We start from the raw sequence: 26,764 nt of genomic DNA on the forward strand, positions 1-26,764 counted from the left end.
GTTATAAATTTATATACTTTGAAAGCATTCATGAAAAGTTGATTTTAAGTTTGCCCCCCCCTTTCCTAACACACACACACACACAACCGAAAATGTTGAAAATTATTGAAGCGAATTATTATTGTACGGGTTCAATAATTATGTGTAATGCAATGTTCAAGAACATTTTCCTGGTTGGGATAAGAATGTTATGAATATTAAGTGGTATAAGAGTCAAATTAGTTCCTCAGTAAATGTAGTCTTTTTATAAAAAAAAAAATACAACTCTGATACAGTCTGTCTTACAGTCCGGTATGTCGAAAGAAATTATCTGCCAATATTATCGTTAAATGATGTCATAGGTGGTTGATGTGTCGTCTATGTAGCAACATGTAGTGCGGGTCACTGCGGGATTATCAGTCAGGAAAGCAGATACAAGTGGTGAAATGTTACAAATGGTAGCGAAGGAGGTGAAAGAGTTGTTTTAACCTTTTTATAACAATACGCATTATGAACCTAACTTTTTCTGTATTTTACCCTATAATTGTGAGCTGGCAATGGATAATTATGTACATATGGTGCAACATTAACAGAAATTATAGACAAATTCATAAACCAATCAAGTTTGAATGAAAAATTCTATTTTTTGAACCCACGTCTGTTTTTCCCTAAAAAAAAGTGTTTTTAAAAAGTCTGGTTTGTCTAAAATAGCTGTCCTAATATGCAAATAAATTTTTGCAATATTACCGGAAGTTGAAAATTCGCACATTTATTTGCATTCCTTGTATTTTCTGGCTTGAAGTTTAGATAAATGTGAAACTGTTTAAAAAACATAATGGAGGCCACACAAATGTTGCGTTACTCCACAAGTTACTGGCAGAGTATGATGCTTAATAGGATGTCAGTCATTAATAAACTCGGTAGATTAAAAGCACTGATATCAGAATCGGATGTGAGCATGGAATTCTAAAAACCTTATAAATGCAACATGATTTGGAGAATGCCCTTCAAAAACAGGAACGCGTCTCATAAATTCACGATTGTAAGTGGTGAATATTTCTTTGCACATACAATAACCCCAGCTTTATGTATTCATTTATGAAATGCACTTGAAAAGAAGCTTTGATTTATAAGAAATTTTTTCCGTTTCTACTTCATTATGGCGGAAAAAGCATTACAATACATGTACTGTAAGGAAAAGATGAGTGTTTGGTTTGTGGTTTCTTATCTCCAATAAATCATGTCCTATATCACTGGTTGAATTGGGAGTACCGGTACATTATAAGGTCGCCTATTGTATGCAGTGATATAGGCTGCATGTGATGTCTTGCTTTGAACTGAGGTTTGCGATAATTGAGGTTTGTGATCTCTTTTCTCCAGGGAATTGCATTAAAGCCATAACTGAAAGGTCAAAACGACTTTGTGGTGTTGTGTAACTTGTATACACACTAGTCAACCAAATTAAAGTATACATGTATACTTTAATTCGGTTGACTAGTGTGTCTACAACATGAAATCAAGATTTCGTTTTCACTTGGCAAATGTCGTGAATGATCTCCAATTATGATCATGTTAGTTTTCTTTTGAAGGAAAGGTTTATTCTTGGTTTCTTTAGAGCAGACTATAATCATATGGCTGGAATTTCTGTGAAAACTAACATTTTTAAATCGTTTCACTGTTTTGTTATGAAATATGCATGCATAATACAGGACATGCTGAACATGGAACTAATTTAGTCTTTTAGCCATAAAAAATTTTAAAATGTTAAAATAATGTTCTCTAATATCTTTATGTACTGGTAGTCTCCATTATTCTCTCAATTATCGTGAATATAGCGTAAAACATTGTTTGTTGTTGCTACAGGCAGAGTACAAATCATGCAGTTTTTATGTAGGTTCATGTCGCACTCGTTTTATAGTAAATTTTAAGTGGTTTGTTTTCAGGGAAACCAGGAAATGCATATTCTCCCTCCAGCAACTCATCTGCGACATTTTTGGATTTTAAAAGATTTTATGTTAACTGTGGAAGTTGAAGGTCTTAAGTATCATTTGTGGAATTTATCCTCAATTATTTTATTCTGTGTCAGGAAATTTCTTTATTACATTATCTCTGTACCATTTTGTATTGAATCGTTGATCAGCTTTTATTACTAATTATCACCATGGAAACGTGCATATCCCATATCAGATGAGTTCAAAAATGCAATGAACATGCAATTACTTAAAGCCTTGATTATCTGAATATATTAGTGTAGTTATCTCACTCCCAGACAACCTTTAGTTTCTGTAATTTGTAAAATGTTAGGACTGTTATAAATTGCTTATCTGCCAAAAATTTGTGTTTCTCAATTAGGCTGTTTTGAAGAAAAATGACAAACTGTGTGCAATCAAAGTTGGTCAGCTGAAAACATATTGTGCAGATTAGAACTTCTTGATCTCCATAGCAACGTTTCACAATGCCATATTACCATAGCTGTATCATGTCCATTTGGTCTAAAATTGTGAATACATAAAAAAAATGTAGCACTAACATTAAAAGATGAAAAATCATTTCATCTTCACTTTTATCATGTGTAGTTTATTTATACAAGTTTATCAACTCATGAAATTTTGATTTGATCGATAAAACTCAATAGTGTAAAATTTTCTCGTATCTTATAATATCCCCAGGCAACTTAAAAGACAATATTTTATTTTTCTGAACAGATTATCAAAATTATGAATTTAAAAACTTTAAACCAATTTGTCAGTTTTTATATTTGATTTGCATGTTGACAATTCTAATGGCTTTTAATTTTGAACCTGACAGTCAAAGTGGAATGTTACTGGATACTGTTCAATACTTTATATAATAGCTTGAATCAATGTTTGTTGACAAAAATTTTGGGATGTTTTGTATGGAATATATTTTCCTGATTTTTGAGTTGAATGTAATCTATAGAGGAAAAAAAAAATATTGACCGGGTTTTAATGCTGCGGCTTTCGGTTTCTTCTGAAGCTTGTCTTAGTCAGCAAAAGTAGTTGAATTTCAAGCATACATGTTTTGGTGGTTGTATTCCGAATTATTCGTCATGAACCCAATCGAGTTGATTTTAAATAGGGACTATATTGTTGAACGTGGTGGAAGTTGCAATGGCATTTTCACTATCAGAAATTTTGTACAAATTGTTACTAATTTGCCATAGTTTCCCCCCCCCCCCCCCCGCCCATTCTTCAATGTAAATTGATATCTTGATGAAAGTTTGATATTTTGCCCATAGTTCATTGAAATAAATAATCAAAATGTCAAGTATAATTTTGAGATAAAATCCCAACTCTGTATTGATTTCGCGATGACCGTTTCAATGCTCCTTGTACCAAGCTTTGTATCTACTTGTAAACAGAAGCTTTCCTTAAAGGGGCATTAATGTCTTTTTAGGCTCTATCACTAATTTGCCTTGTTGATGTACTGGTATTCATTATTTTGCTGATAACCTTTTCACCTTGCCATTGTGATTTATAATGTGGGGTGGGTATATTGAGATTACAATACTGTCTCTTGTATACTTACTGAGCCGTGTAGGATGTTATTGCTCATGGACTGTTAGTGCAAGTGCAGACCCTGTGTTTAGTTTTAATATTATGCTTTAGAAGTACATGCTCTGTGTTTAAAAAGGTTTGAATATTAAGTTTGTTTTCATTCAAAAGGGAATTGTACTATTATTTGTAAAGCATCGCTGATTTTCCTTCCCAAACGGCTTTTATTAGAATCCCCTAATGACTTTCATCACCTTTCACATTTGGCAGTTTGTTAATTACTGCAACTTCTTACTCTATTCCACCTGAAAGCAAATGCCATGTTGTATGAACATATTTGCAGTGTTCCTCGCCAGTTGTAATGTTTGTGTGCGTAATAAAGTGCAGGGGGTCATGAACCACAAAAACCTGTAGATTTCTATCGGATTTAACATAAACATTACCGGTAATATCAGTAGGGTAAAACTAACCTGTCTCACGACGGTCTAACCCAGGTTCAGCAAGTACAACTGTATGAATACTGGGAACAAGTGTTAAGTTACAATGCATGTTTCTATGGGGAATACATACTTTATATCTTCACTATTGTTAGAGATGTTTACTTTAATGTAAATCAGATAAACCTCAAGCGAAATACTCGTTTATACCTATTGCTAACCCTACTATTCATCCATGATCAGGCCAAGTGTTGTATGTGTGCCAATGTTAGCCATATACCATTTAACTGCTATACAGAGAATTTTTTTTTTTATTCATACCAGTAAGAAAGGTTGAACCCTCTGGATTAACAACTTTTTTGCTGATAATGTCCAGGGGTTATTCTATAAAAAAATGAGGGAGCACACCACTTAAGAGTAATTATAGGTTGTGAAATCTCAGACATTATGAACTGTTGAGCAGAGGGCGCAAGTCCTGGGCATGAGGGCGCAGTTCCCCTGTCTGGAAGAACCTTTGATATCATCTTCAATGATAAATTCATGCTCAACTTGGAACTTGGTTTTATAATATGCAGATTAATGAGCAGTGTGAATATTAACAAGTATTGTGATCATGTGAATATTGATGAGTATAGTAAATTGTGTTCCATACTATTGAAAAGCAATTGATGATTTATGAACAGTAATATTTCATAAATTCGTTTTTCTTCTTCAGGAAAGGAATGCAGAAAGTGCGATTGAAGCATTGAAAGAATATGAACCTGAAATAGCTAAAGTGATTAGACAAGGCAAAATAGGAGTACAGCGCATCAAAGCCAAGGAGCTTGTACCTGGTGACATTGTAGAAATTTCAGGTCAGTTCTCTCTTCTTTAGGGTGTAGTATTGTTGTACAGACACTGACAATGCACTGTCCCTGTTTAGATGCATTCACTATTTAAAAATAGAATAGGTGGATTTTCATTGGTCAGTCAGCATCACATGACTGTTGTATCCAGAATTCATACCGTAGAATACTCGTGACAAATTCCCAAAGTTTCAAATCCATGCAATGATATTCCCAGGATTCCAGCTATAAAATTATTCCAGTCTACATCCAACTTTTGCTTGTACTTGACCACTAAGTCTCCATTAAAATAGTGTGTATTTGGAATGAATGCAAGTCAATTACAGTAAAATTGGTTAAAAGTTTGTATCACTTTTACCATGCATGTGTTTCTTGTTGAGGTGCACTTTCAATATGTCACTTTCTACCGCTTTGCTGCCCTTCCAAACATGTACTTCAGACCCCTCAGGGTGAAAAGTTTGTTGGCCAAAATGTATTCTATCAAAAAGTTAAATGCAGTTTTGATGATAGCTTAGGAACACTTGATACTATACCATATTTGCTCTATTAGTAGCACACATGCTTGTGTAAATTTGAGGCATTTCTATGGTCATAAGTAAAATTTGATGATTCAGTACACAACAAATCCAATTTTGTTGTTTTTATGTGCTTCTATTAGAGTAAATGTTTTTCATCTTGACAGACATTTTACTCATTGACTGAAAAAAGCCAGCCTGTCATGTTTATGAAGTCCATCCACTCTAATGTAAAGATCTAGGCTTCTGTCTCAGGGCTCTGTCTTAGTTTCAACCACTTGGTGGGAGTAAGATACTTATCCCCCCACCTCCCCCAGGGTTTCAATCTTCAAAATATACAACATGGTGCTTGTATTACTGAACAGATGGTTAGTATGGCATTTAAATTGCATTCACCAGTCCAGTGAATCTACTATGCCCTGACATTTCATTCTGGTATGTGATGTAAATGTTATGCTTATGCAGGGAGTTGATGAATAAGCAGCCTTAAGAACCTCCCTCTTATTCACCCTCTTGTTTTACCACATTCTTCGTGTTCATTTAATGTTTTGAGAAATTGATTGTAAATTAACACAGTAATGATGAATACTATGCATTTGCTTAATATTAGTAGTGCTTAAATGACAAGTGTGTATCTAGTCATATTTCAATGTTTCAATAAATTCCTAATACAGCAAAATTGTTATTTCCCTTTAGTGTTGTTGAGTATCAGTTGGTGTTGTATTTTGGTCTAGTTTGCATTTTTTGTAAATTGGGAATATATTTAAATGGTCAGTTCAGGTTTACAGTGTTCCAACCCAACTTTTTTCGAATGTATGCACATATTGACATGTAGATGACAGGGTTTGAATTGTCTTCAGATTATGGCAATTCAATGCACTTTCTTGGTGTCAACATGGTTCTAATAAAAACTCTCACCAGCTGGACCACTGTCCTTGTATAGTGGCTCAGTTAGTGAATTCATAAATTACCTTTGTTCTGAAATATAACATGCTGATCCCTGGGTAATGTGTGCAGATTATTATTAAAAAAAAAAAAACTTTCATGAAGGTTAATTGTTTTAAAAATGCTTGAGTAAAACACTAATGTATCTACCATTCCCATCTCATATTTTAAGGCACCTACCATTCCCACTTCGCGTTTTAATGTACCTACCATTCCCTGCTCTTTTTTTTTTTAATTTAAATATATCGTCAATTTGTTAACCATGTGGTTGAGAATATTTTATTTGTGAAGCTAAAGTGAGAATAGGGGAGAATATACTCGAGATAATACAAACCAACATGGTTCCCATAAAGTGTAATGGAAAGGTCAAGCACATTGCGCTCCGCCTCTAAATTTATTAAGGAAATCTGGTGAAGTGATGTTCACTTGTAAACTGAGATGTGGAAAGGCTCAGCAATGCCTGGTATGCTCTGTGGTATGCATGCTGAATCTGAGCCCCCTAAGTGAGTGATATTTTCTATGCAGTAGCAAAAGCAGTTTGTTGTATTATTTATTCACTGTTATATCAGCTTTTCTGATTGGTGGATTTTCTATCCAATTATATTGCTAATATGAGTATTGTTCAGGAGTTAGTTTACAATGAAAATATATTGAAATGCTTGCATAACTAGAAACAGATATGGCCACCCTTTACAAAGTTTAATGACCTAAACTTATTGAATAATTTTTGTCGCAGGATAACTTTGGTGATGAGCATCTTGGGTAGTTATTGATCAGATTACCGGCCCTAGCTGAAGTAGAAAGTCAACAGAAAGTTGTATGGAAATTAGAACAAATGTCCAGTATCTCGATGTGATACTGTGATCTTGATATTGTGAGGAGGGCTTCAGGATTGGATATTGTGTTGGCATGTTTCAATTTCAGTTCTTTTGCTTCTTATCAGGCTGACTTTGAGGTAGCTTATCAGTCTTTTCTGCATGTATACAATGATGAGCGCCTGACTGAAGGACATAAGAGAAAGAGAACACTATCTTATCATACTTGTTGTGTAATAATTCCTGAAGAGTGTATTGAAAGAACTGCATTGTCCCATTCAACACATTACTTGCTCAAAGCCTCCACACAAAATGGTGTATGCAAACCATGTGTTAAATTTCTTGACTTGCCAACTTAAAAAGCTTAAATCTTGAAAATTACTTCGGCTCAATGAACACCGAGGTCTATTCTTGTGTCTGTTCACAAAATAAACATGCATACCCCCCGCCCCCCATAGTTTTAATCAAGATATGTAACCAGTGGAAGATAATATCCACTTTGTTCAAAAAGAAATAGAGAATGTGTAGAAATGTGCAAAATTATTGGTATCGCAATTTTATTTTTGCCATGTGGTCTTTGAATTAATGCCTTGACACAAGTTTGTTTCCCCTTGTGTGGATGACTAGGTTTCTTGTCTTTTGTATCCATAGCAACTTAGTAGATAGTTGCCATGCAGCTCACTAAATATACATATTCCTTCATTGTATTGAAGTATGTGACTATCTTGCATGAAGCCCCCCTCTTGGGTCTCATCTATGTAGTGAATCTGTTGACAGTGTCCTCTAACCATTCTATCATTTTTTATAGAAAAGATTTCATCAAATTTTACATTTCATTATTTGACTGAATTTTTGTTCAAAATCAGTAGTATGGTATGTTAATCCGTTTCGTCTATGATTACCAAAAATATATTTGTAAAAGTGAGTAAAAATGCATTTGTCAAAATCAAAGTGAGATTTAAAAACATGTGGTGTTTTCAGTTCTCATCTGTAGAATAACAGTGCATTTTCAATTTGTCATAGTTAGACCAAAAATGAACAAATGAATGCGTTTCTGGGTCTTGAGATGGAAAAAAGTCATTCCATCATTCATGCTGTGCTATTACAAATTCAGTGTTCTGTCTAAACCCTCCTTTTTACACAACTGTTTAATGACACGACAGTCTCTCTTGTTAATTGTGTATATTTTGGGCAATTTCAAGGCCCAAAATGCAGTGGATTGATTGAAATTGTCAAGGAAATGCTTGAGGACTATTTTGACTTCAGAACAGTTAAAAATTTAAATTTACTTGGGCAGCAATACTTCATCTGGAGAGGCTAAACCTCACTCTGATGGCCCCTCACTGCAGATTTTATGTGTTATTTTCCATAATAGTGTGCGTAGTGCATCCTAGTTTTCTATGGTGACCAATTTTATCGAATTTGCGACTACTCTACCCTTATTTTTCACATTAGAGACCTTAGCCTTGCTTAGAGTCGATTTGTCTGTGCAATTGTCTAAAACAATATTTCGTTAAGATTACGTCATCTTTAGGGGTTGTATACTTGAACAAGAAAATAATGTTCAAAATCACAGCTATTGACGCTTTAAATGATTTTCCCATATTTATTTTCTGGCTTTTTCATAATCTGTTTACTTGTCTTGTATTTACTTGTTACCATGGTTACCACCTACATACGTTACTATCCATTCTGTTTCACAAGACAAATCTGAAAAATTGAAATGAAAAATCTAGTTGTGACAATTTTACAGATAGCACTGATTTTTGGTACAACACAGCAATAATTTACCAGTTTGTATACATGTATACGGTAATACATTTAAATTGTATTTCATCTCCCAAAGACCATTTGATTCACCATCAGAGATAAAATGCACATTGGCTGTCAATCTTATGAACATTGAATTCCCAGTATAGACCACCTTAGCATTATAATTCAAAATAATGATGTATTCGAAGAAAAGTTCATACAGAATGTCAATCAATTTAAACTAATGTATATTGACTAATTCTAGTTGTGAAAAACATGGAATCTATAATATAAGTTTTCAATATTCGAAGAAGTAGTTGACATCATTCGTGTAAACTTCGTGAAAAAAGTCTGAAACTGTCTGAATAATTAGATTAAATTAAATATTAACCCGCTGAACTGTCAAAGGTCAACTTTTGGCACCTTCACAAAATGTACAATTGTACTATAAGAATCTTTTCGATATATATTTTAAAAAACGTTGATAAAACTCTGCAGGCAATGTAAATTTGCCTTATTTGGAAAAAACAGTGGTGCTCGTACATGTAGTTCTATAAATTAAATTTAAACTAATAAATAAAATTATTTAGCTACAAATATATTCATGTAGATTCAGATTATTTTTCCTCCCACTGATTTCCTGTTTGTATGATGACTGCTAAATTAATAACTGTCACGAAGTCGTATAATTGGTAATAAAATTGCCGAGTGTTGAAATTAGATGCGGAAATATGTGTTATTCCGGAAATGGGGAAAATAGTAATTCTAAGATGCTTATATATTGATCTTTAAAAGTTGTGGCCTTTGTACTTGTTTTTGTGTTAGTTCTCCAAATTGATGAGCAGCTTCATTGAATTTATTTATTTCTTATTGAGCTGTAATCATTGCACGACTAGTCAGGTCATTGTCCCCAGTAGCTCATAAGATGCATGTAGTTGAAATCATTGCCTGCATTACTAGTGTCATAAAAATTCAGTTGTGTAGCTCTTGCAGTGAGATGGCAGCAGGTCAGACCTGGCATTGTGAGATCACTTCCCTGTGTTGCTACCACAGCGAGACGGGGCCAAGCATGCATATGTAGTTACTTGTAGATACATGTATGGCGAGCTAAAATCAAAAAGCTATGTAGTGGCACAGTGAGATGGAACAGGCAAGTCTCTTGCATAGCTAGCACAGCGAGATGGAGCAGACGAGTCTATGGCATAGCTGGTGAGACAGGGGGGCAAGTCATCTCCTGCATAGCTACAACAGTGAGGTCGCTCCCCTATGTGTGGCCAAGTATGCATACAGTATACAAATGTACATGTATACTAAGCATTGTGAGCTTAAATTCATTCCTGTGTGGCTACCAGCATGTCTGCACACATTGGCCGCTACAGATGTGCATCTTTGGTGAATGTTCCTAACCCTAAATTTTATGTCTGGTTGAAGATCAGATTAGATCCATCTTGCACCACAAGTTTGGTGTTGAGAATCGCCAGTTTAATAAACTGAATTTATTGGATTACAAAAATAAACTGTTGCGTACGAAATCTTTAAGAAATGCTCTCCTTTTCAGTCGGCACTGTACATTTCCCCTGTGGAGCACATCCTTAGCTGAGTTCATCCATGACATCATGGTTGCCATGGTGATAACTGTTATAATTGTTAGTGTAAAGGAAGTAAATGTTAAAGCTTATAGTTGCTTATACATGTTAATTGAGAGTATTTTTTATAATTGCAGTTTTTATCAAGAATTGCGTGCATGTATGAAAGAAAACATTCAAATATCATCATCAGACAAAACTGTATTGTGCTGATGTGTAATAAATTGCATCAGCTGTAATTTAAGTTGCATTATTTTCTCTGAACAGCTTAGTGTTCAGGGGGTGCTACTTCAAAGACTGCCAGGCATAGTCACATGTGCTTCTTAATGCTCTTATAAAGCTAATGCTATATCCAGAAAACCCTGCTATTAATCAGGCAGATTTTCTTTTATGAATAGAAGATTTCTCAATGTTTGGGATAATCAGCAAGGAGACAGTTAAGAAAGGAAATAGAGCCCTCCATCTTCTGTGTTGTCCTGTTAACTCAAATACACTAATTCAAATCGACGTCTGGGGAAAAAAAATCCTTTTTGCATGAAATAATTAAAAAGGCTACCCTTCAGCTGCAGATTCGTTTCATGCTGAATATATTCAAAGGTGTTTCTAGTGTCAGGTCACCCTTGATAATTAATATTCAAATTTATCGAAGATCAATACAGCCACACAATTATCGACAGATTGCAGAAGACAAGCTTGCTCATCCATTGTGGAGTCGCAGTAGATAGATATAAATCGAATAATGAGTGATTCTGATTAATTCACAGAACATGGATTTTCACAAATTGTCTTTGTCCAAGTTTGAAATGTTTACTTACATTGATTATAAATTAATGATTTTATTGATTATGTTAATTAATTTCATAGAGGTGAAAAAAGTCTGATTTACTCCCAACCGAAGCCACATAAGTATAAATAAATGTAAAATTGGAAGAAAGAAAATTCTGTTCACTTTCTAAAGGATTTCTAATCAAACTTATTTTGCAGCCTTTACTGCTTTGATAAGATTTGTTTCATATTTAAAGTGTAACTGAATTGGGACAATTGACTTTTTTTGTGTGCAAAATTTATTTATAAAAACATTATGAAAAAAAATCAAGTGAAAAATGTACATAAATTAAGTAAACGATCAATAATAATGTTCTGGATAAGGACACGCCCACGTTCAGTTTCTTGGTCGACTCAGAGCGAGGCTCCAACTAGAGTACCTAATTAGCATACAAGGGTACTTTGTGACGTCACGGGGGGAACTTGTCATCGTCTCACAATGGCCGCTATACGTATGCAGTGCTCGGAAAGCGACACAGAATCTATGTTATCGTCTGACGAGAGTTATGAAATCGAAGAGTATGATGACAATGAGAGATGTCACGATTTTGTTTTAGAGTGCCAGTGACAAATTGGCCCATACAGGTTTGAACCTGCAAGAAAAGTACGCGATGTGGGTGATCGTGTACCTTCCCAAAATGACCGTGACACAGAGTTTGAACATCGTGACCGGCTTGGTTTCCAGTTTCTGTCTTTTGTTCATCCAAATTCTAAACACATATCAGTGTGCAATTTTCAGTTTCTTGATCTTCTGAAGAAATCATGTAAAGACACAAAGTACGTGAACGGTGAATGCGTCCAGTGCTTACATTTTCCAATCGCCATTTTGTGTTTTGTTGTTGTTGTTCCACGATCGATCTAGTTATTTCGACTCTGGCATAATAACATGAATACATTCTAAACTTTTCAAGCAAATTAATATTCATATTCTACATGGAAAATATTATTCTTCTGGTTATTTACACAATTATTCCCGAAACCCAAATAATTCATAACGAATCCAGATGGTGGATCAACAAATTATTCGGGCGTAAAATGGACACTGCAAATAACGGTATATGGAGAAGGTCCATCCCAATGTTTCCTGGTGTTCTTGACGGCTTTGGTCCACTGATGTCATAAATTCGAATTTTTTGGGAACCCATAAAGACTTACGCGATCGCCGTGTGTGTTACTACACCCGCCAACAACACAGCGTTTCCCCATGAAAACGATCGTGGTAACTCGTTGTATATGTTTACGAAACGCGTGCGTATGGAAAATGATAAACAATCCTGTCTGCTAGCTAGCTCATGCTTTATGCTCCCGTTGGTGGCGCCATTTCGGTTACACTCGTAATGCCGAAAAAACTCGAAGGTGATGGGAGAGGGGGGCGTGGCGCGATTTCGGAATATCATCGACTGTTTACCCAATTTATATACCCTTTTCACTTGATTTTTTTTCATAATGTTGTTTATAAATAAATTTTGCACACAAAAAAAGTCAATTGTCCCAATTCAGTTACACTTTAAGTATGTCCCCGAGGAAGAAAAATCCAAGAAACAGAATAAAATTTTAACATTCGACAACTGTTGTAATTAATGTCGGGAATATAATTCATGTCTTGCAATGCATTTATAAATTAATGTCTGCATTTTCCAAGCGTTGCATGTTTGTCCATTGATGGCCCTGTTCCTAAATTTAAATCTTGAATAAAGTTTGTTACTTTCACTAAGCAAGTAACAGCAAGGGGCTGCTCTTCATGATATAGAAAGAATAATTGATTGTAACATAATGCTTTTGCTATGCTGTACTGCTGTATGGCTGTCAGTGGCAATTTCCAATTAAAGCGACAATACCTACAATCTTTCTGGTCTGGTCATTTTCCTTTCCATGCATAATTTGAGAATATTCATCTCAAATAAGTTTCATGTCAGTGTCTGTATTTACCGGGTAGTACCCCCACAAGCTATCTGATCTGCCCAGCAGTCCTCATGTGTAAGACTCGAAATGATGTGCATATCAAGTTGCATGATATGCTTGATATTAATCATGGAAGTCTATTGATCACTTTATCCTGATTTCCAACAATTAGACTGTAATTTGATACTACATCAAACTATAATTGGACTTGTATTAGCGATGCAGTAAAACCCAAATTTGAACCGTGGCTCTGGGTGTTTAAAAGGCAAGATGGCCGCCAGTTTTCAGTATGCAAATGACGCTCAAACGTGAAACATCTTATCGAGGTGCTCTTGACACCTGTGGTACGTTATTTTCATGTCGCACACAAACCTGAATATATCCGCGATACAAGGGTGACGTTAATTTATAAGTTCAGAACAATGTCAGTGTGATTTCCACGTAAAAACGATGGGGAAAGCACGATTCAGTCGTACTGGCCTAGATTAGTTCACTGGCAGATGTGACTGGCGAATTTTATATAATGCAATTTAAAATTAACAAATTATATAAAACTAATTTGAAAGATCCTCCAAAAAAATGTTATGTTCCCTGAAGTGTATCCCCGCAGTGAAATGATTGGTGGCCGACAACATTGCGTAAAAAAAAATGTATGGCTGCCCATATTCAAGACCTTTAATAAAGGCAGATAATAGCGTAATGCATGATGTTGCCTTATGAAATATCTTTGGTTGAAATGATAACAGCTGTCTACCAATTAAACAGCTGGGTGGACCATGCAAAATTTCCCATGAAGCACTGGTGCAATACCTGTGATTGCAGAGCCGCATTTAATATATAATTCAATGACTGAGGTTGATTTGCACATACAGGTAGATCAATAAAATGTTTAAAAAATATTATAGATTTTTTTTCGTATGGTGGAAAATAATTTTTTTTTTAAATGTTATTTTACAGTGGGCGACAAAGTCCCAGCGGATGTTCGTCTTATAACTATCAGATCAACGACGTTAAGAACCGATCAAGCTATACTTACCGGTAAGTGATAAAACGTGTGAAATTGTGCATGATTATCCATTTGAGTGGAGGGTGATATTGTTTGAGCTGATTTCTTTGATTGTCAGCTCTTCCAAGTATTGATTTAAATGCTCATTATCACTAAATCTCCTGGCATTGAGTTTTACTGCTTACGTAGGAGAAATGTAGACTGTTAATACTTCTCAAACCTCTGTAAACCGAATAGTTCTTACTTTGGTGCTTGCTAAGACAGGTTTTCTATCAACTTGTTGCATATGATTGCTTACAGGTGAAAGCGTGAGTGTTATAAAACATACAGAACCTATTCCAGACCCCAGGGCGGTAAATCAAGATAAAAAGAACATCTTGTTTTCGGTAAGTAATGAACATTTATCGCTATTGTTAAATTGTGAGTGACCATAATATTGAATCATTATGTTGATGAAAAACTTGTGAAATTTGTGAAAACATTGAATTTATTAACTATAAAATTTGTGTTTTTTGAAACTGTTAAACAATTTGATAATTTACACATTTCAATTTTAAGACGAATTAGATTGCTTTTCATAGATGTCTTCAGTAACACAAGAATTTCCATTATGGTTGTATGATATGCCCGTTTTCCCCTACCAATTTTGAAATATAAAACATCTTTAATGAAAATTATGAAGAAAATCTGTTTTACAATGGCGAGTGAATTTCTGTGGACAAACTAACCCACTTATAGCAAATAATGATCTGAATAAAACGTGGTAGTGTGGTTGTACCTTTGTATGTCACTCTGCTACTGTATCTTGAAGTCATTTATTCAGTCTGCCCATTTCTATATTAAATCATGTATGATTTATATCATTAAAGTTGCCGTAGCGTGTCTCTTGTCTGCTGCGATATGCTTTGTCAAATCGTCTTAATTTATAAATTGAATGCATTAAAGTAACTATCAAATTGTCATTTTTAGTTGTCAAATGGAATGTGGATTATGATTTAGAGTTTGCTTAAAATAAAATCTATATTATATATTGGTTTTATTAAATTTGATTAATTTTGACCCCAGACATCTCTTAAATTTGCTCCATGTGTTACAAATAGTTGATATAGTAGCATGTGCCTGGGGCGCCCAGAGTTTTATTCTGGGTTGATGTACTTGTATACAAATTGCTTTTTTACAATGTATGTTTCGTAGCTAGTCTGATCACTGATCAAATAGTTTTAAAAACTATTCGGAAACTTGTGCCTAGAACAGGTTAAAATGGCAGTATGAGGCTTAATGTACTTTCTAAATTCCTACTCCTACTCCTCAGCGTTGACTTGTACAGAATTGAAATTTCACTGCTTGCGCAAACCTTTCCCAATTTTTGCTTGTAGCTTTTTAAAGTTCTTGATCAAGGACTCTTAGCAATGGAAAATTAGATGCATTGGGCCCAAAATTTACAAATAAATTATAGGAAAATGTTGCTCAAAAATTCTGGTTGAAAAAAAAAAATGGTGTTCAAATTTCATTAAAAACATGCCTCAAATAAAATGTTTTAGTGTTTCAGATAAGGGAACCTTAGTGAATATAATATGCCCTGTAATGTTAAAATAGTGAAATTAAAAATGGTTACAAATAAATGTATCATAGCAGCATGTTTTAATTCATGTTTTTGTGTTAATTTCAGGGTACGAATATAGCATCTGGAAAATGTGTTGGTTTAGTTTTTGGAACAGGATTAAACACAGAAATTGGTAAGAAGTTTACAAACTTTGCTTGCATGTGAAATTGCCAAATATTGATCATCTTTCCCATCCTTACATTCCTGTATGTATAATGGTTTATTCCAATTACCATATTTAGGTTATGCTTTCATCAACTTGCCTTGCAGGTTTTTTTTAGCGCATAGAAAATTTATTATTGGTTGGTCCTGAACAATAGTTTCTGATTGACAAAGTCCTGAAATTTTAACAGCAATTTTGTTACATTTTTGCTTTTATTTAGCTGGGAAGCTATAAAAATTATTGACATATTCAAAAAGTTCATTTTCCCAAATGTAGTAAATAAATTTTCAGAATAGTTAATCAGATACATTGTTATGAATGCATGTAATAAATTACTTGTGAAAAATTTAATTTTAACAATGGTAGTGTTGCTAGTTGACTTTTATTATGTACGAGACCTGACCCACTTTTTGCGCAGACAATGTACATTTCCATCCATCCATCCATCTGTCTGTCCTGAAGATATAAAAAGATTATTTTCTTTGAAACTGAAATGTTTTTTATTTCTGTTCAGTGTCTGTTGGTGTTGTTGCTAAACATGACCAAGTTAAGGGGTCTAGTGAGAGCTGTTCATCAGCTGAGCATGTCTACTCCTTGAATGCATGCAGCTTGCTGCCAATTCTATGATTGACCTCTAAATTATTTCATTGCCCATATTTGGAGGCAAGATAAGCTGCATCTTATGTATATGTTAATTTCTACAGCAATGGTAGAAATCTTAAAACTGAAAACAAACTAATAGCTTTCAACAATCACGACTTTGTTTTACAGGCAAAATCAGAACACAAATGACAGAAACTGAAACGGAAAGAACGCCGCTCCAGCAGAAAATAGACGAGTTTGGTGAACAACTCTCGAAGGTGGGTTTACACCTCAAATTATGGATTTAAATTTGATCTTGTTGTTCGTAATAAATGCATCTCAACCTTGAAATTTTTTAAATTTATTCAATGCCGTTTATTTAAACCCATCTTCAGATATATCTTTTATATAATGTTGCCGTTAGCAACATGATACCTAACTTTATTGAGGAAGGAAATGAAAAGGAAGCAGTATCTGTCGCATCCATTGCAAAGTGTCAGACAGCTGACTATTCACTGTAAAACGAAATACGACTGTTTTAAATACATTTAGCTTTGTGATATATTGGGGTAATTGTGCAAAAGGGTATTGGGTGCACTTAAGTAATTGGAATGAATTCAGATTTGTTTGCTGTTATATATTAATAACAGAAGAGGCATGTCTATGGTTGATATAAGTAATATTACATTGATCTAGCATTACAGCACATTTAATGTGTTTATGTGTGCTTCTTTTTGGGGGGGGGGTGCTTTTAATAAAGTATGGTATTATTTCTTTTTTATACTTTTTACACGATTTAAAAAAAATAGTATCATTGTTAAACAAATCCAATACAAATCCACAGTGTGATTGTACTTTTGTCATCTGACATCTACACACTCTCAGAATTTTGTTCGGAGGTTCCAGGTTTCTATTACATGTACTGTTTTATTATCAAGTTTATGGATTTATTTTCAAAATTATTATTCAAAAAATTTATTCTGGCAATTTTCAGGGTCCAGTACATCTGAGTTTGATCATTATATTCAGCCAAAAAATATAGAAGGCATATTTGTAATAGAGGGTGTCGCTTTCTATTTAGGTATAAAAAAAAAACTCTCTCAGACTTGTTTACTACATCACCTACCAGAAAGTCAATGGAATTTATTATTTCCAGACTTTCTGGTAGGTATGATTAGGTAAACAGACGGGTTTGTAAAACCCTAATAATTGACCCACTAATACATGTATATTTAATTCTACTGCAACAAACTAAAATAGAATATAAAAAGTTAGACTCTGCCAAAAAATAAAATGAGCTCCTTGCTATAAAGTATGTTCTGTGTTTCCTATCTTCCAGGTGATTTCCATAATCTGTGTTGCAGTATGGGCTATCAATATTGGCCATTTCTCTGACCCCTCACACGGTGGTTCTTGGATCAAAGGTGCTATTTACTACTTCAAGATCGCAGTCGCACTAGCAGTAGCTGCCATCCCTGAAGGTCTTCCCGCTGTCATCACAACCTGTCTGGCTCTAGGTAAGGATTAGGAAAAATGCTTTAATGCAGGTACAAATCTACTCTTTGAAAATTATCACGATTTATTCATTTTAGACTAAATTGTACTTCCAATCAACGTACGAATGTGGTTTTAAATTTTTTAGTTAATGGTGACCATTTTCTCAGTATTTAGAATGTTTTCATCATGATGGAGATATTATTCAATTTCAAAGTTAAAAAACACTAAAAATAGGAATCCCAGAACAGGCAAAAAATGGTGTTACTTTTGCTAAAAATGTGATATAGCCAAATATGATGTCCTACTTTCATCTTTCTACATATTATTAGTGGAATTGATGTTGGCGCACATGATTTAATTTTCAAAACTAATCCAGTTTAATTTTCTCAGGTACTCGTCGCATGGCCAAGAAGAATGCCATTGTACGAAGTCTCCCATCAGTAGAAACACTTGGTTGCACATCAGTAATTTGTTCTGATAAAACTGGTACACTCACAACAAACCAGATGTCTGTCAGTCGGGTAAGCATCTCAGTTTTATAATATCATACAACTACCTCAGAAGTCGCATCACTGCATTCAGAGTGCATTATACTGATCTGAATTAGCAATCAAATCGATGTTACTCACCCGGCTCCAAATCCTAGGTCATGAATTGGTAGACTGATTGGTTGTAATATTATGTTGCCATTTATTGTTTTTACCTTGCCTGTACCATCAAAGATTGAAGGGAAAGGTATATTAATGGACAAATTTCTGTCCGGCGTTGTCGTCTTCTTTGTCGTCGTTGTCGTCGTTGTCATCATTAATAATTTTTATTGTGTTTTCTTCTTTTTTCGATAGATGTTTATCATCAAGGATATCAAAAATGATGTAGTTGATCTTGATGAATTCCACATTAGTGGCGTGACATACGATCCCGTTGGCGATGTGTGAGTACATTCTTCTCTAAAATCTTCCACGGATGGTTCTTGATGATCTTGTGTTAACACAGATCGCTTTGATACATATTGGTCAAATCTTTCACTTCAGAGCATTTCCTTAATTTATGTTGAGCCATGATATTTTTGGGTTATCGAGAAAAATTATCTGAACATTCATTATGTTGTATCTTTTATGAGGGAACCAAAAAACAGAATTGTCAGAACCTAATTATCCAAACTACTCTTATGTATTAGTAATCTATGTTTTGGAATAAATTTTGAAATTGTTATGAATGTTGTTCAATGTCCTGTTCGAAATGAATCCTATGTGAAATAAAATACATTTTGTTGGCACAAAATTTGAATACACTTGAATTATCAGTTATAAAAAAAAAAGTTGGGCTGATGTTGGTTTGTTGATTATTTACCCCACTGAATTTGTTTTCTCTTTCAGAACTTTAAATGGGTCAAAGGTGGTTCCCGGTAATTATGAGTCTATGATAGAATTAGCAACTATCTGTTCACTTTGTAACGACTCCAGTGTGGACTACAATGATGTGAGTATATGCAAATTATGTCATTCGTATTCAGTAAATCCCTTGTGCTTTCAGTGTTACATAGTATTCTTGTCAGAGTAGGTCATCACATACTCCATTTTGTAGTTTATAGATGGTGGTGTCATCACTAGTTTTAAAACTAATATCACACCATGACTTAAACACAAACGAGCAGTTCTGGTGATTCAACCGTTTTCATCAACTAATTACTCAAAATTGAAAAAGATTTCAACACACTTTATAGACTACATCTTTAATTTGAAATACCGCAAAATTTGTAGTTGCAATATTTAGGAATATACGTTGTGAACGAACATTTAGCAAGCCTACAAGTGGCTGTTTCAATCAAAAATAAATATCATAATACACAAAAGGCATTTTTCTTCAGCATAGTTGATCATATTAAGATTTGCATCATGACTTGCACACATGGCAAACGGCAACCAGTGGAATCTTGGAAGGTGAATTCCTTTAACCTGTCAGCAACTGTCATAGCAATTAATTTCATGTTATCTCTTCTATTTCCTCTGACAGTCAAAGAATGCATATGAAAAAGTTGGAGAGGCGACAGAAACGGCATTGACTGTATTAGTTGAAAAGCTGAACGTGCTAAACACAGACCTGCATGGCCTTGATAAGCATCAGCTTGCCAATGCATGCAATACTGTTATTAGCAAAACATGGAATAAAGACTTCACCCTGGAGTTCAGCCGAGACAGGAAGTCAATGAGTGTCTTCTGTTCACCAAGTAGAGGCGGTCCTTCCAAGATGTTTGCCAAGGTAGGATATCATTGCAACAATAAATTGTCTTAGATTTTTCATGGGTATCATTGATCTGTATGAGACTGGCATTTGTGAAAACTGACTGGCTGCAGAGAATATTTTGTGGTTGTAAGTGGTACATTAGTGTACAGCTGGAGCTTGGTCCTTGAATGAAAAGACGTACGGTGCTGACTTAACTTTTTCTCTCGCAGGGAGCACCAGAGAGTATTCTTGACCGTTGCAATTACGTTCGTATTGGTACAAACCGTGTCCCCCTCACCACCGCTGTCAAGACACAGATCAAGTCTACCATTGAAGCTTATGGATGTGGTAAATGCATTTCATCCTTCTTCTTTTCCCCAAAAAAGATCCTTTTGTATGCCAAAATCAACAACAAAAATAGAGAAAAATTCATAAAAAAAATTCTTCAAGATTTTAGTGGGAAATATGGTGTTCAAATGGAATAAACATGATTGAGCTTTTACTATATTGTAAGTCACGAGAAATGCTATCTAAAATAATTTTGTTGGTTTCTGATTGTTGCACTTGTTGTCCATTTTCTACAGGCAGAGATACACTACGTTGCATTGGATTAGCAACCGTTGACAGTCCAATGAAGCAAGAAGATATGGAGTTAGAGAATGCCAGCAACTTTATTAAGTATGAGGTAAGAAAGAAACGCATGTTACATTGGTATTTCATTCTTTGCAGTTTACGTTCATTTTCCCATCGGATTAAACACCAATGCAATTTGCTCAGATTAATCAAATCAGGACTGACTTGTGTATTGATCTTAAGTTATAATGGAAACTCAAAAATTGTTAATTGGTCATTTTCAAATAGTGAGGCAATACTGTAAAATGACTAATTTGTCACTGGGTTTAAATTTCGCTGATTTACCAATTCAGGCATATTCAGTGGGTTTTAAATTCACGTTTTTATCATTTAGACAATGTGTTCTATGCTAAATTTCACATATTCACTGGGTTTTAATTTAGCGCATTTTCCAGTCAGTGAAATATGCAAAATTAAAATCCAGTGAGTAACTAATCTCTTTACAGTACTTTACAGCAACCTACCTCCAGTCATTTTTTCTGCAGCTGCAGTTTGTTATGGACTAAACCACCATCATCATTTGGGGTGGTTTGAAAGCAATGTAATTTCTGAATTGGGACATACCAGTAGATTGTGTAATATCCAAATGTTTCAGCAGATTAATGTAATTATGACTGCACTATGTAAAATGATGGATTATCTATCACCTCCGTGAATCTAATTTTTTTTTTATTTGTTGCTTTTGCAGTCTAACATGACGTTTGTTGGGTGTGTTGGTATGTTGGACCCTCCTCGTAAGGAAGTGATGGCCTCCATCCAGGCTTGTCGTCGAGCTGGTATCCGTGTCATTGTCATTACCGGTGACAACAAAGCTACTGCTGAGGCCATCTGCCGCAGAATTGGAGTGTTCACTGAACATGAATCACCTGAAGGTAAGTACATGTAGTTTTTAGACAGTGGGGTTCATTTTAAATTCAGCCAGGTCGTTAAACTTCTTTATTGATTTCTTATATGACTAATTTTTCTGCTATTCTAATTTCTTCCCTCTACTTTGCATGCAACTTTCAGTTGTTTGTACAAATAAAAACTATTAAAATTGTTTTTAAATTGATCAAGTTTGGTTCTATTAATTAATACCACGCTTTAGCCTCTATTCGGAGTATGCTTCTTACCGAGCAATTCCAGCGGTCACAAAAGCAAAAATAAAGTCGCTTTCTCTTGCTTTTTGTCAATGTCCTTTATTCTGCGTATCCATTGATTTAAATTATTTTTGAATGTCAGTTCATCTGGCAACTATGGTTTATTTATTCCAAGTGAAATAAATTATTCGCGTTCTTTCTAGGTTTATCCTATTCCGGAAGAGAATTTGATGCTCTTTCAATCGGTGAACAACGCGAAGCAGTCATGAGAGCTCGTCTTTTCTCTCGAGTTGAGCCTGCTCACAAGAGCAAGATTGTTGAATACCTGCAAGGCGAGGGTGAAATTTCTGCCATGGTAAGTGTACATCTCTAACCTTTACTGCAATGAAATGTAACCAGCTTTTTTACATTTAAAAAAAAAAATTTAATCTAGTAAATGCTTTTGGTAACTATTTTCTTATTACATGGATTTCAGTTTGTTCTTTTGTATAAATTTAAGTTTTGACTTTCAATAGACTGGAGATGGTGTGAATGACGCTCCTGCTCTGAAGAAAGCAGAGATTGGTATTGCAATGGGATCTGGTACAGCTGTAGCCAAGAGTGCATCAGATATCCTTTTAAACATCTTTTATTAGTAGCTGTGAATTTATTTCCCTCACAATTATGCAGTGAAATAACGTATTCGTTATTTGTGTCTTCAATGTGTATGGGTGAATGGACATCATCTATGCGGCAAAGAGTCTACTGAGGTCAAACATGTGACATCTCTGAATATTCACCGATGAGTTTCTGTAACTGTGCGATTCAGATGATGGTAGCAATCTATCTGAAAGGAGTTTCATTTCAGCCTCTTTGTTTTTGCCTGTCTTGTTACTTTATTCGCCCTAACTACCCAGCACAGATGGTATTGGCTGACGATAACTTCTCCACTATTGTGGCTGCTGTGGAAGAGGGACGTGCAATCTACAACAATATGAAACAGTTCATTCGTTATCTGATCTCCTCAAATATTGGTGAAGTAGTCAGGTAATTTAAGTTTTAAGTTCCTCACCAACGTAAAGCAAATGACATTTTTGAGACTTGTCTAGATATTGAATGTAACATTAACAAAAAACTGTCAGTAACAATAATTGCGTCATAATTTATTGATGAAGCAAGTATTGCCCTTGTGTTGTGCAATAAAACTCAAATCAATGTTTTGCTTCATTAAAACTTGTATATTGTAGAATACTTTATTTTCGCTGAAGGGAAATAAAATCCAGCAAATATACTTTTTTCCCTATATTTCACATTAAACTCGTCAAAAAACAGTGAAAATAAATTCCATACAAAATGCCCAAAAAGCCTTTTCAGTGAAAATTAATTCCAGCGAAAATAAAGTATTTCACAGTATTACAAACTGAAATGTGTTTAATTTATATAATTGCAATCCTTTCTTCATTCTGTACATCTTTTGTAGTGAATGCAGCCAAAGTCAATTTTTGGTAATTTTTTGCAAAATAAATCTTCATTTTTTTTCACATTGTCTAAAATGTGACATCTTAATTTTTAGAAAAACTTATTGCAATCAAACAGATTAAAAGAACATGTGTTCCCTACTCTACAGTATTTTCCTAACTGCCGCATTGGGTCTTCCGGAAGCTCTGATTCCTGTACAGCTTTTGTGGGTCAACTTAGTAACAGATGGTCTGCCAGCCACCGCCCTTGGATTCAACCCCCCTGACTTGGATATCATGGAGAAGCTACCCCGTAGACCTAAAGAACCCCTCATAAGCGGATGGTTGTTCTTCAGATATATGGCTATTGGTGGTAAGTATATGAATTATTAAAATATAACACTGGAAACTTTTTCCTATATAATGTAAAGTTTTAAAGTTAATGGCAAAAAAACAACTTACAATAACTTGCATTTTTTCACTTGACATTTGTTTCATTATATTGAATAATATAATGGAGGATTTGTGTACTGAAAAAGCAGTAATACATTGACAGGAAGCTTGAGGGATTTGTCAAAAGGTTGATTTTACTCATCGTAGGATTGTATGGACTCGTACACGAGGTGATAACAATAAAATAAAACAATACAAATATCGAATCTGACATGGTGAAGCGACCACCATCCTTTAACTAAAGCTTAAACATGACTTAAGTTTTCGAAATCCACTAATATTTTATAATATCAATGATAACTAGTGCAGACAGTAGTTATAAACATTGAAACTACTATGCAAGCAAATTTGTATGCAACTAATTTTTTTTTTCTCATCAGTCTACGTCGGGTGTGCTACAGTCGGTGCTTCAGTATGGTGGTTCACTTTGTATGAAGGCGGTCCTCATCTTTCATATTACCATCTGGTGAGTTTTTACTACTGTCTGGGAGGGGAGTGGGTGGGCGGGCAAGCATGCGAGTTGTTGGGTCTGTGTAGTTTGGTTTCAATTCTTACATAGACAAAGCCAATTCCTTGAAAGGGGAAAACCTCCTGAGCTTGTGCTGTTGCTGTTGGTGGGGGTGGGGGTGGCAGAGGCAGCGATTCTGTTTGAAATCATTTCATTTAATTCAACTGAGCTTATCTAGTGAATGGCACTAGTTTCTAATGATTCATGAATTTCCATTATGGTAAAAGGTATACATTTTATAAGAACGATTCCGATCAGATATCGTATCAACGTACACTATGTAACCATTGGTTCTCTGGAAAATATTAAGCGTGACAACTCATCACAAGGAATGAGAGGTCAGATACAGGTGGCTATGAATAAATAAAATGCAGCATGGATATTCAGCAACCTTTCTTGGAATCTTTTTAATTTTTTTGTTTGTCGGGCATCAGCTCAAATACAGGGAAACCTACATTTTTATAAAATTGGTGTAAATTTGGATACATTGGATGTACTTTTTCAAATTACAATTGCTTCTTTACATCGCAAATAGTTGTGTTATGTACCGTATATACCAGTTATTATAGGTGCATAAAAAAATCTTGTCACACATTGATCATTGTTAATAATTCACAATGTTTGTGTTAAAAGTTTTATCTCTTTCTTTCCTTTCTTCATTTCTAGTCTCATCATCTGCAATGTCCACTGGAACCTGAATTATTTAAAGGTGTTGACTGTGAAGTGTTTGAAGATCCTCACCACATGACGATGGCATTGTCTGTTTTGGTTACAATTGAAATGTTTAATGCTTTTAACAGGTAGTTACCGGTATTATTTTAAGGTGAAAAAAAAAGAAAACATTTTTATGGGGAACTCCCAAATGTTTTTAATGCTCAATATGGGTGTAAATTAGTTCATATTTTCTGTAAATTTCACTGAATAGTATTAATTTTGGGTCAAACACGACACTTCTAGTTTTTGATCAAACAAATTTTATGTAAGCATTTTAAGTTAAAACGAGCACACTTTAACTATTTTGAAGATGGGGACTGTGGTTGACTGTGGTGCTCAATGAGTTAACCTAGAAAACTGAATCAAGTTTTGCCAAAAATGTTTATTGTAAATATTGCATAAACATCAAGAAATTAAATATTTTCCCAGGATTTTATCCCCCCCCCCCCCTCCCTGTAGAGAAAACAATTTTTCAAAATAACAACAACCCTTTTTGTCTATTTTCTTGCACAGTCTGAGTGAGAACCAGTCATTACTGGTGATGCCCCCATGGCAGAATATCTGGTTAATCCTAGCCATCGCTCTCTCTATGGCTCTCCATTTCTTTATTCTTTATGTTGATTTCATGTCGGTAAGTATCCTAATTTTGTTAGTTCTATTATTCTGTTTGCTGCAGAGGAAACTTTTGTGGGTGTGCTGTATTACTGTAAAAACTGACAAAGGAGAAATTAACATGAATAGTCCAGTTCCACTTTTAAGTTAAAGAAAAAAAAAAAAATGTTTTTGATCGCCAAGGCTGTTGCGCTAACAATGTTGCTTGGCTCCATTTATCTTGTGCTCATTAACAGAGTGGCGGTAATTATTGTTTTCAAAATACTAAAGAAACACAAAGTTTTGCATGTGATTACAATGACGTTTAATTCAGATCTTTGTACTTTTTTTTCCCCTCAGATTGTGTTCCAGATCACTCCACTCAACGTGGCAGAGTGGATGGCAGTGATCAAAATCTCCTTCCCTGTAATTCTATTAGACGAAGTGTTGAAGTTTGTGGCACGTCGTATCGCTGATGGTAAACATCCTTTTGCAGATATTCATTGGCTAATTGCCATCATGGTTCCTCTCATTCTTGCCCTAGTATACTCACCAATTTAGTGCCCTCTGTGTCTGCTTTTTTTGTATACATATATACTTGTAATTCTCTCTTACGGTTGAAGTAACAATAGCTTGTCATAGCAACTAGATTTTCACTTCATCTAGACCTCATTGTTTTAACCCTCATCTTTTGTACAGTAACTTAAAACAAAAATATTAATGAGACAAATATTCTAATTCACCTCTAAGGGCTGCAATCATTCAAACTGTATTTATCGTGGGGTGGGGGGTGACTACTTTTTAAAATATATTAGTGTTAGACTCCTGAATTTGTTTAAAAACTGTTTTCACAAGATATTAATTTGACTATGCAGTTTTAAATTTCCAATCACATTCTCTCCCTTGATTGCTTTTGATTCAAAGATTATAACAAAAATTACCCTATTAATTTTTTAGGTTATAGGAAAGCATTTAATGTCACTATTTTTTAGCATTACTAAAAAAGAGTTTTGCTTCTTCGGCATGTGTTGCTCACAGTGAAAATGTATGAAAATAGTAAACAGGGTAGTGTAATGTTTCAGGACTGTTTATTATTCATATTTATTTAAAAAATTATAGTTTTAATTTATCTTGTTGCTTGCTTAAACTAAATTACTTTT

The 26,764-nt window shown here is 34.6% G+C and overlaps 1 protein-coding gene across 1 annotated transcript in view; it reads left to right on the forward strand.

The window, feature by feature from the left end:
- Nucleotides 1–26,764, forward strand: part of LOC100375927 (calcium-transporting ATPase sarcoplasmic/endoplasmic reticulum type-like) — a 55,956-nt gene that overhangs the window by 22,144 nt on the left and 7,048 nt on the right. Inside the window, exons 5-25 of the mRNA XM_085491288.1 lie at nucleotides 4,647–4,785; nucleotides 14,074–14,154; nucleotides 14,423–14,508; nucleotides 15,792–15,858; nucleotides 16,660–16,748; nucleotides 17,810–17,987; nucleotides 18,358–18,488; nucleotides 18,810–18,898; nucleotides 19,344–19,446; nucleotides 19,981–20,226; nucleotides 20,421–20,538; nucleotides 20,775–20,875; nucleotides 21,512–21,695; nucleotides 22,106–22,257; nucleotides 22,418–22,511; nucleotides 22,802–22,928; nucleotides 23,509–23,711; nucleotides 24,172–24,257; nucleotides 24,966–25,099; nucleotides 25,527–25,644; nucleotides 25,965–26,082. Coding sequence (XP_085347414.1) covers nucleotides 4,647–4,785; nucleotides 14,074–14,154; nucleotides 14,423–14,508; nucleotides 15,792–15,858; nucleotides 16,660–16,748; nucleotides 17,810–17,987; nucleotides 18,358–18,488; nucleotides 18,810–18,898; nucleotides 19,344–19,446; nucleotides 19,981–20,226; nucleotides 20,421–20,538; nucleotides 20,775–20,875; nucleotides 21,512–21,695; nucleotides 22,106–22,257; nucleotides 22,418–22,511; nucleotides 22,802–22,928; nucleotides 23,509–23,711; nucleotides 24,172–24,257; nucleotides 24,966–25,099; nucleotides 25,527–25,644; nucleotides 25,965–26,082 — 2,644 coding nt within the window. The remainder of the gene's footprint in view (nucleotides 1–4,646; nucleotides 4,786–14,073; nucleotides 14,155–14,422; nucleotides 14,509–15,791; nucleotides 15,859–16,659; nucleotides 16,749–17,809; nucleotides 17,988–18,357; nucleotides 18,489–18,809; nucleotides 18,899–19,343; nucleotides 19,447–19,980; nucleotides 20,227–20,420; nucleotides 20,539–20,774; nucleotides 20,876–21,511; nucleotides 21,696–22,105; nucleotides 22,258–22,417; nucleotides 22,512–22,801; nucleotides 22,929–23,508; nucleotides 23,712–24,171; nucleotides 24,258–24,965; nucleotides 25,100–25,526; nucleotides 25,645–25,964; nucleotides 26,083–26,764) is intronic.

Source organism: Saccoglossus kowalevskii, chromosome 16 (genome assembly GCF_978046115.1).
Source record: "Saccoglossus kowalevskii chromosome 16, keSacKowa6.1, whole genome shotgun sequence".
NCBI lineage: Eukaryota > Metazoa > Hemichordata > Enteropneusta > Harrimaniidae > Saccoglossus > Saccoglossus kowalevskii.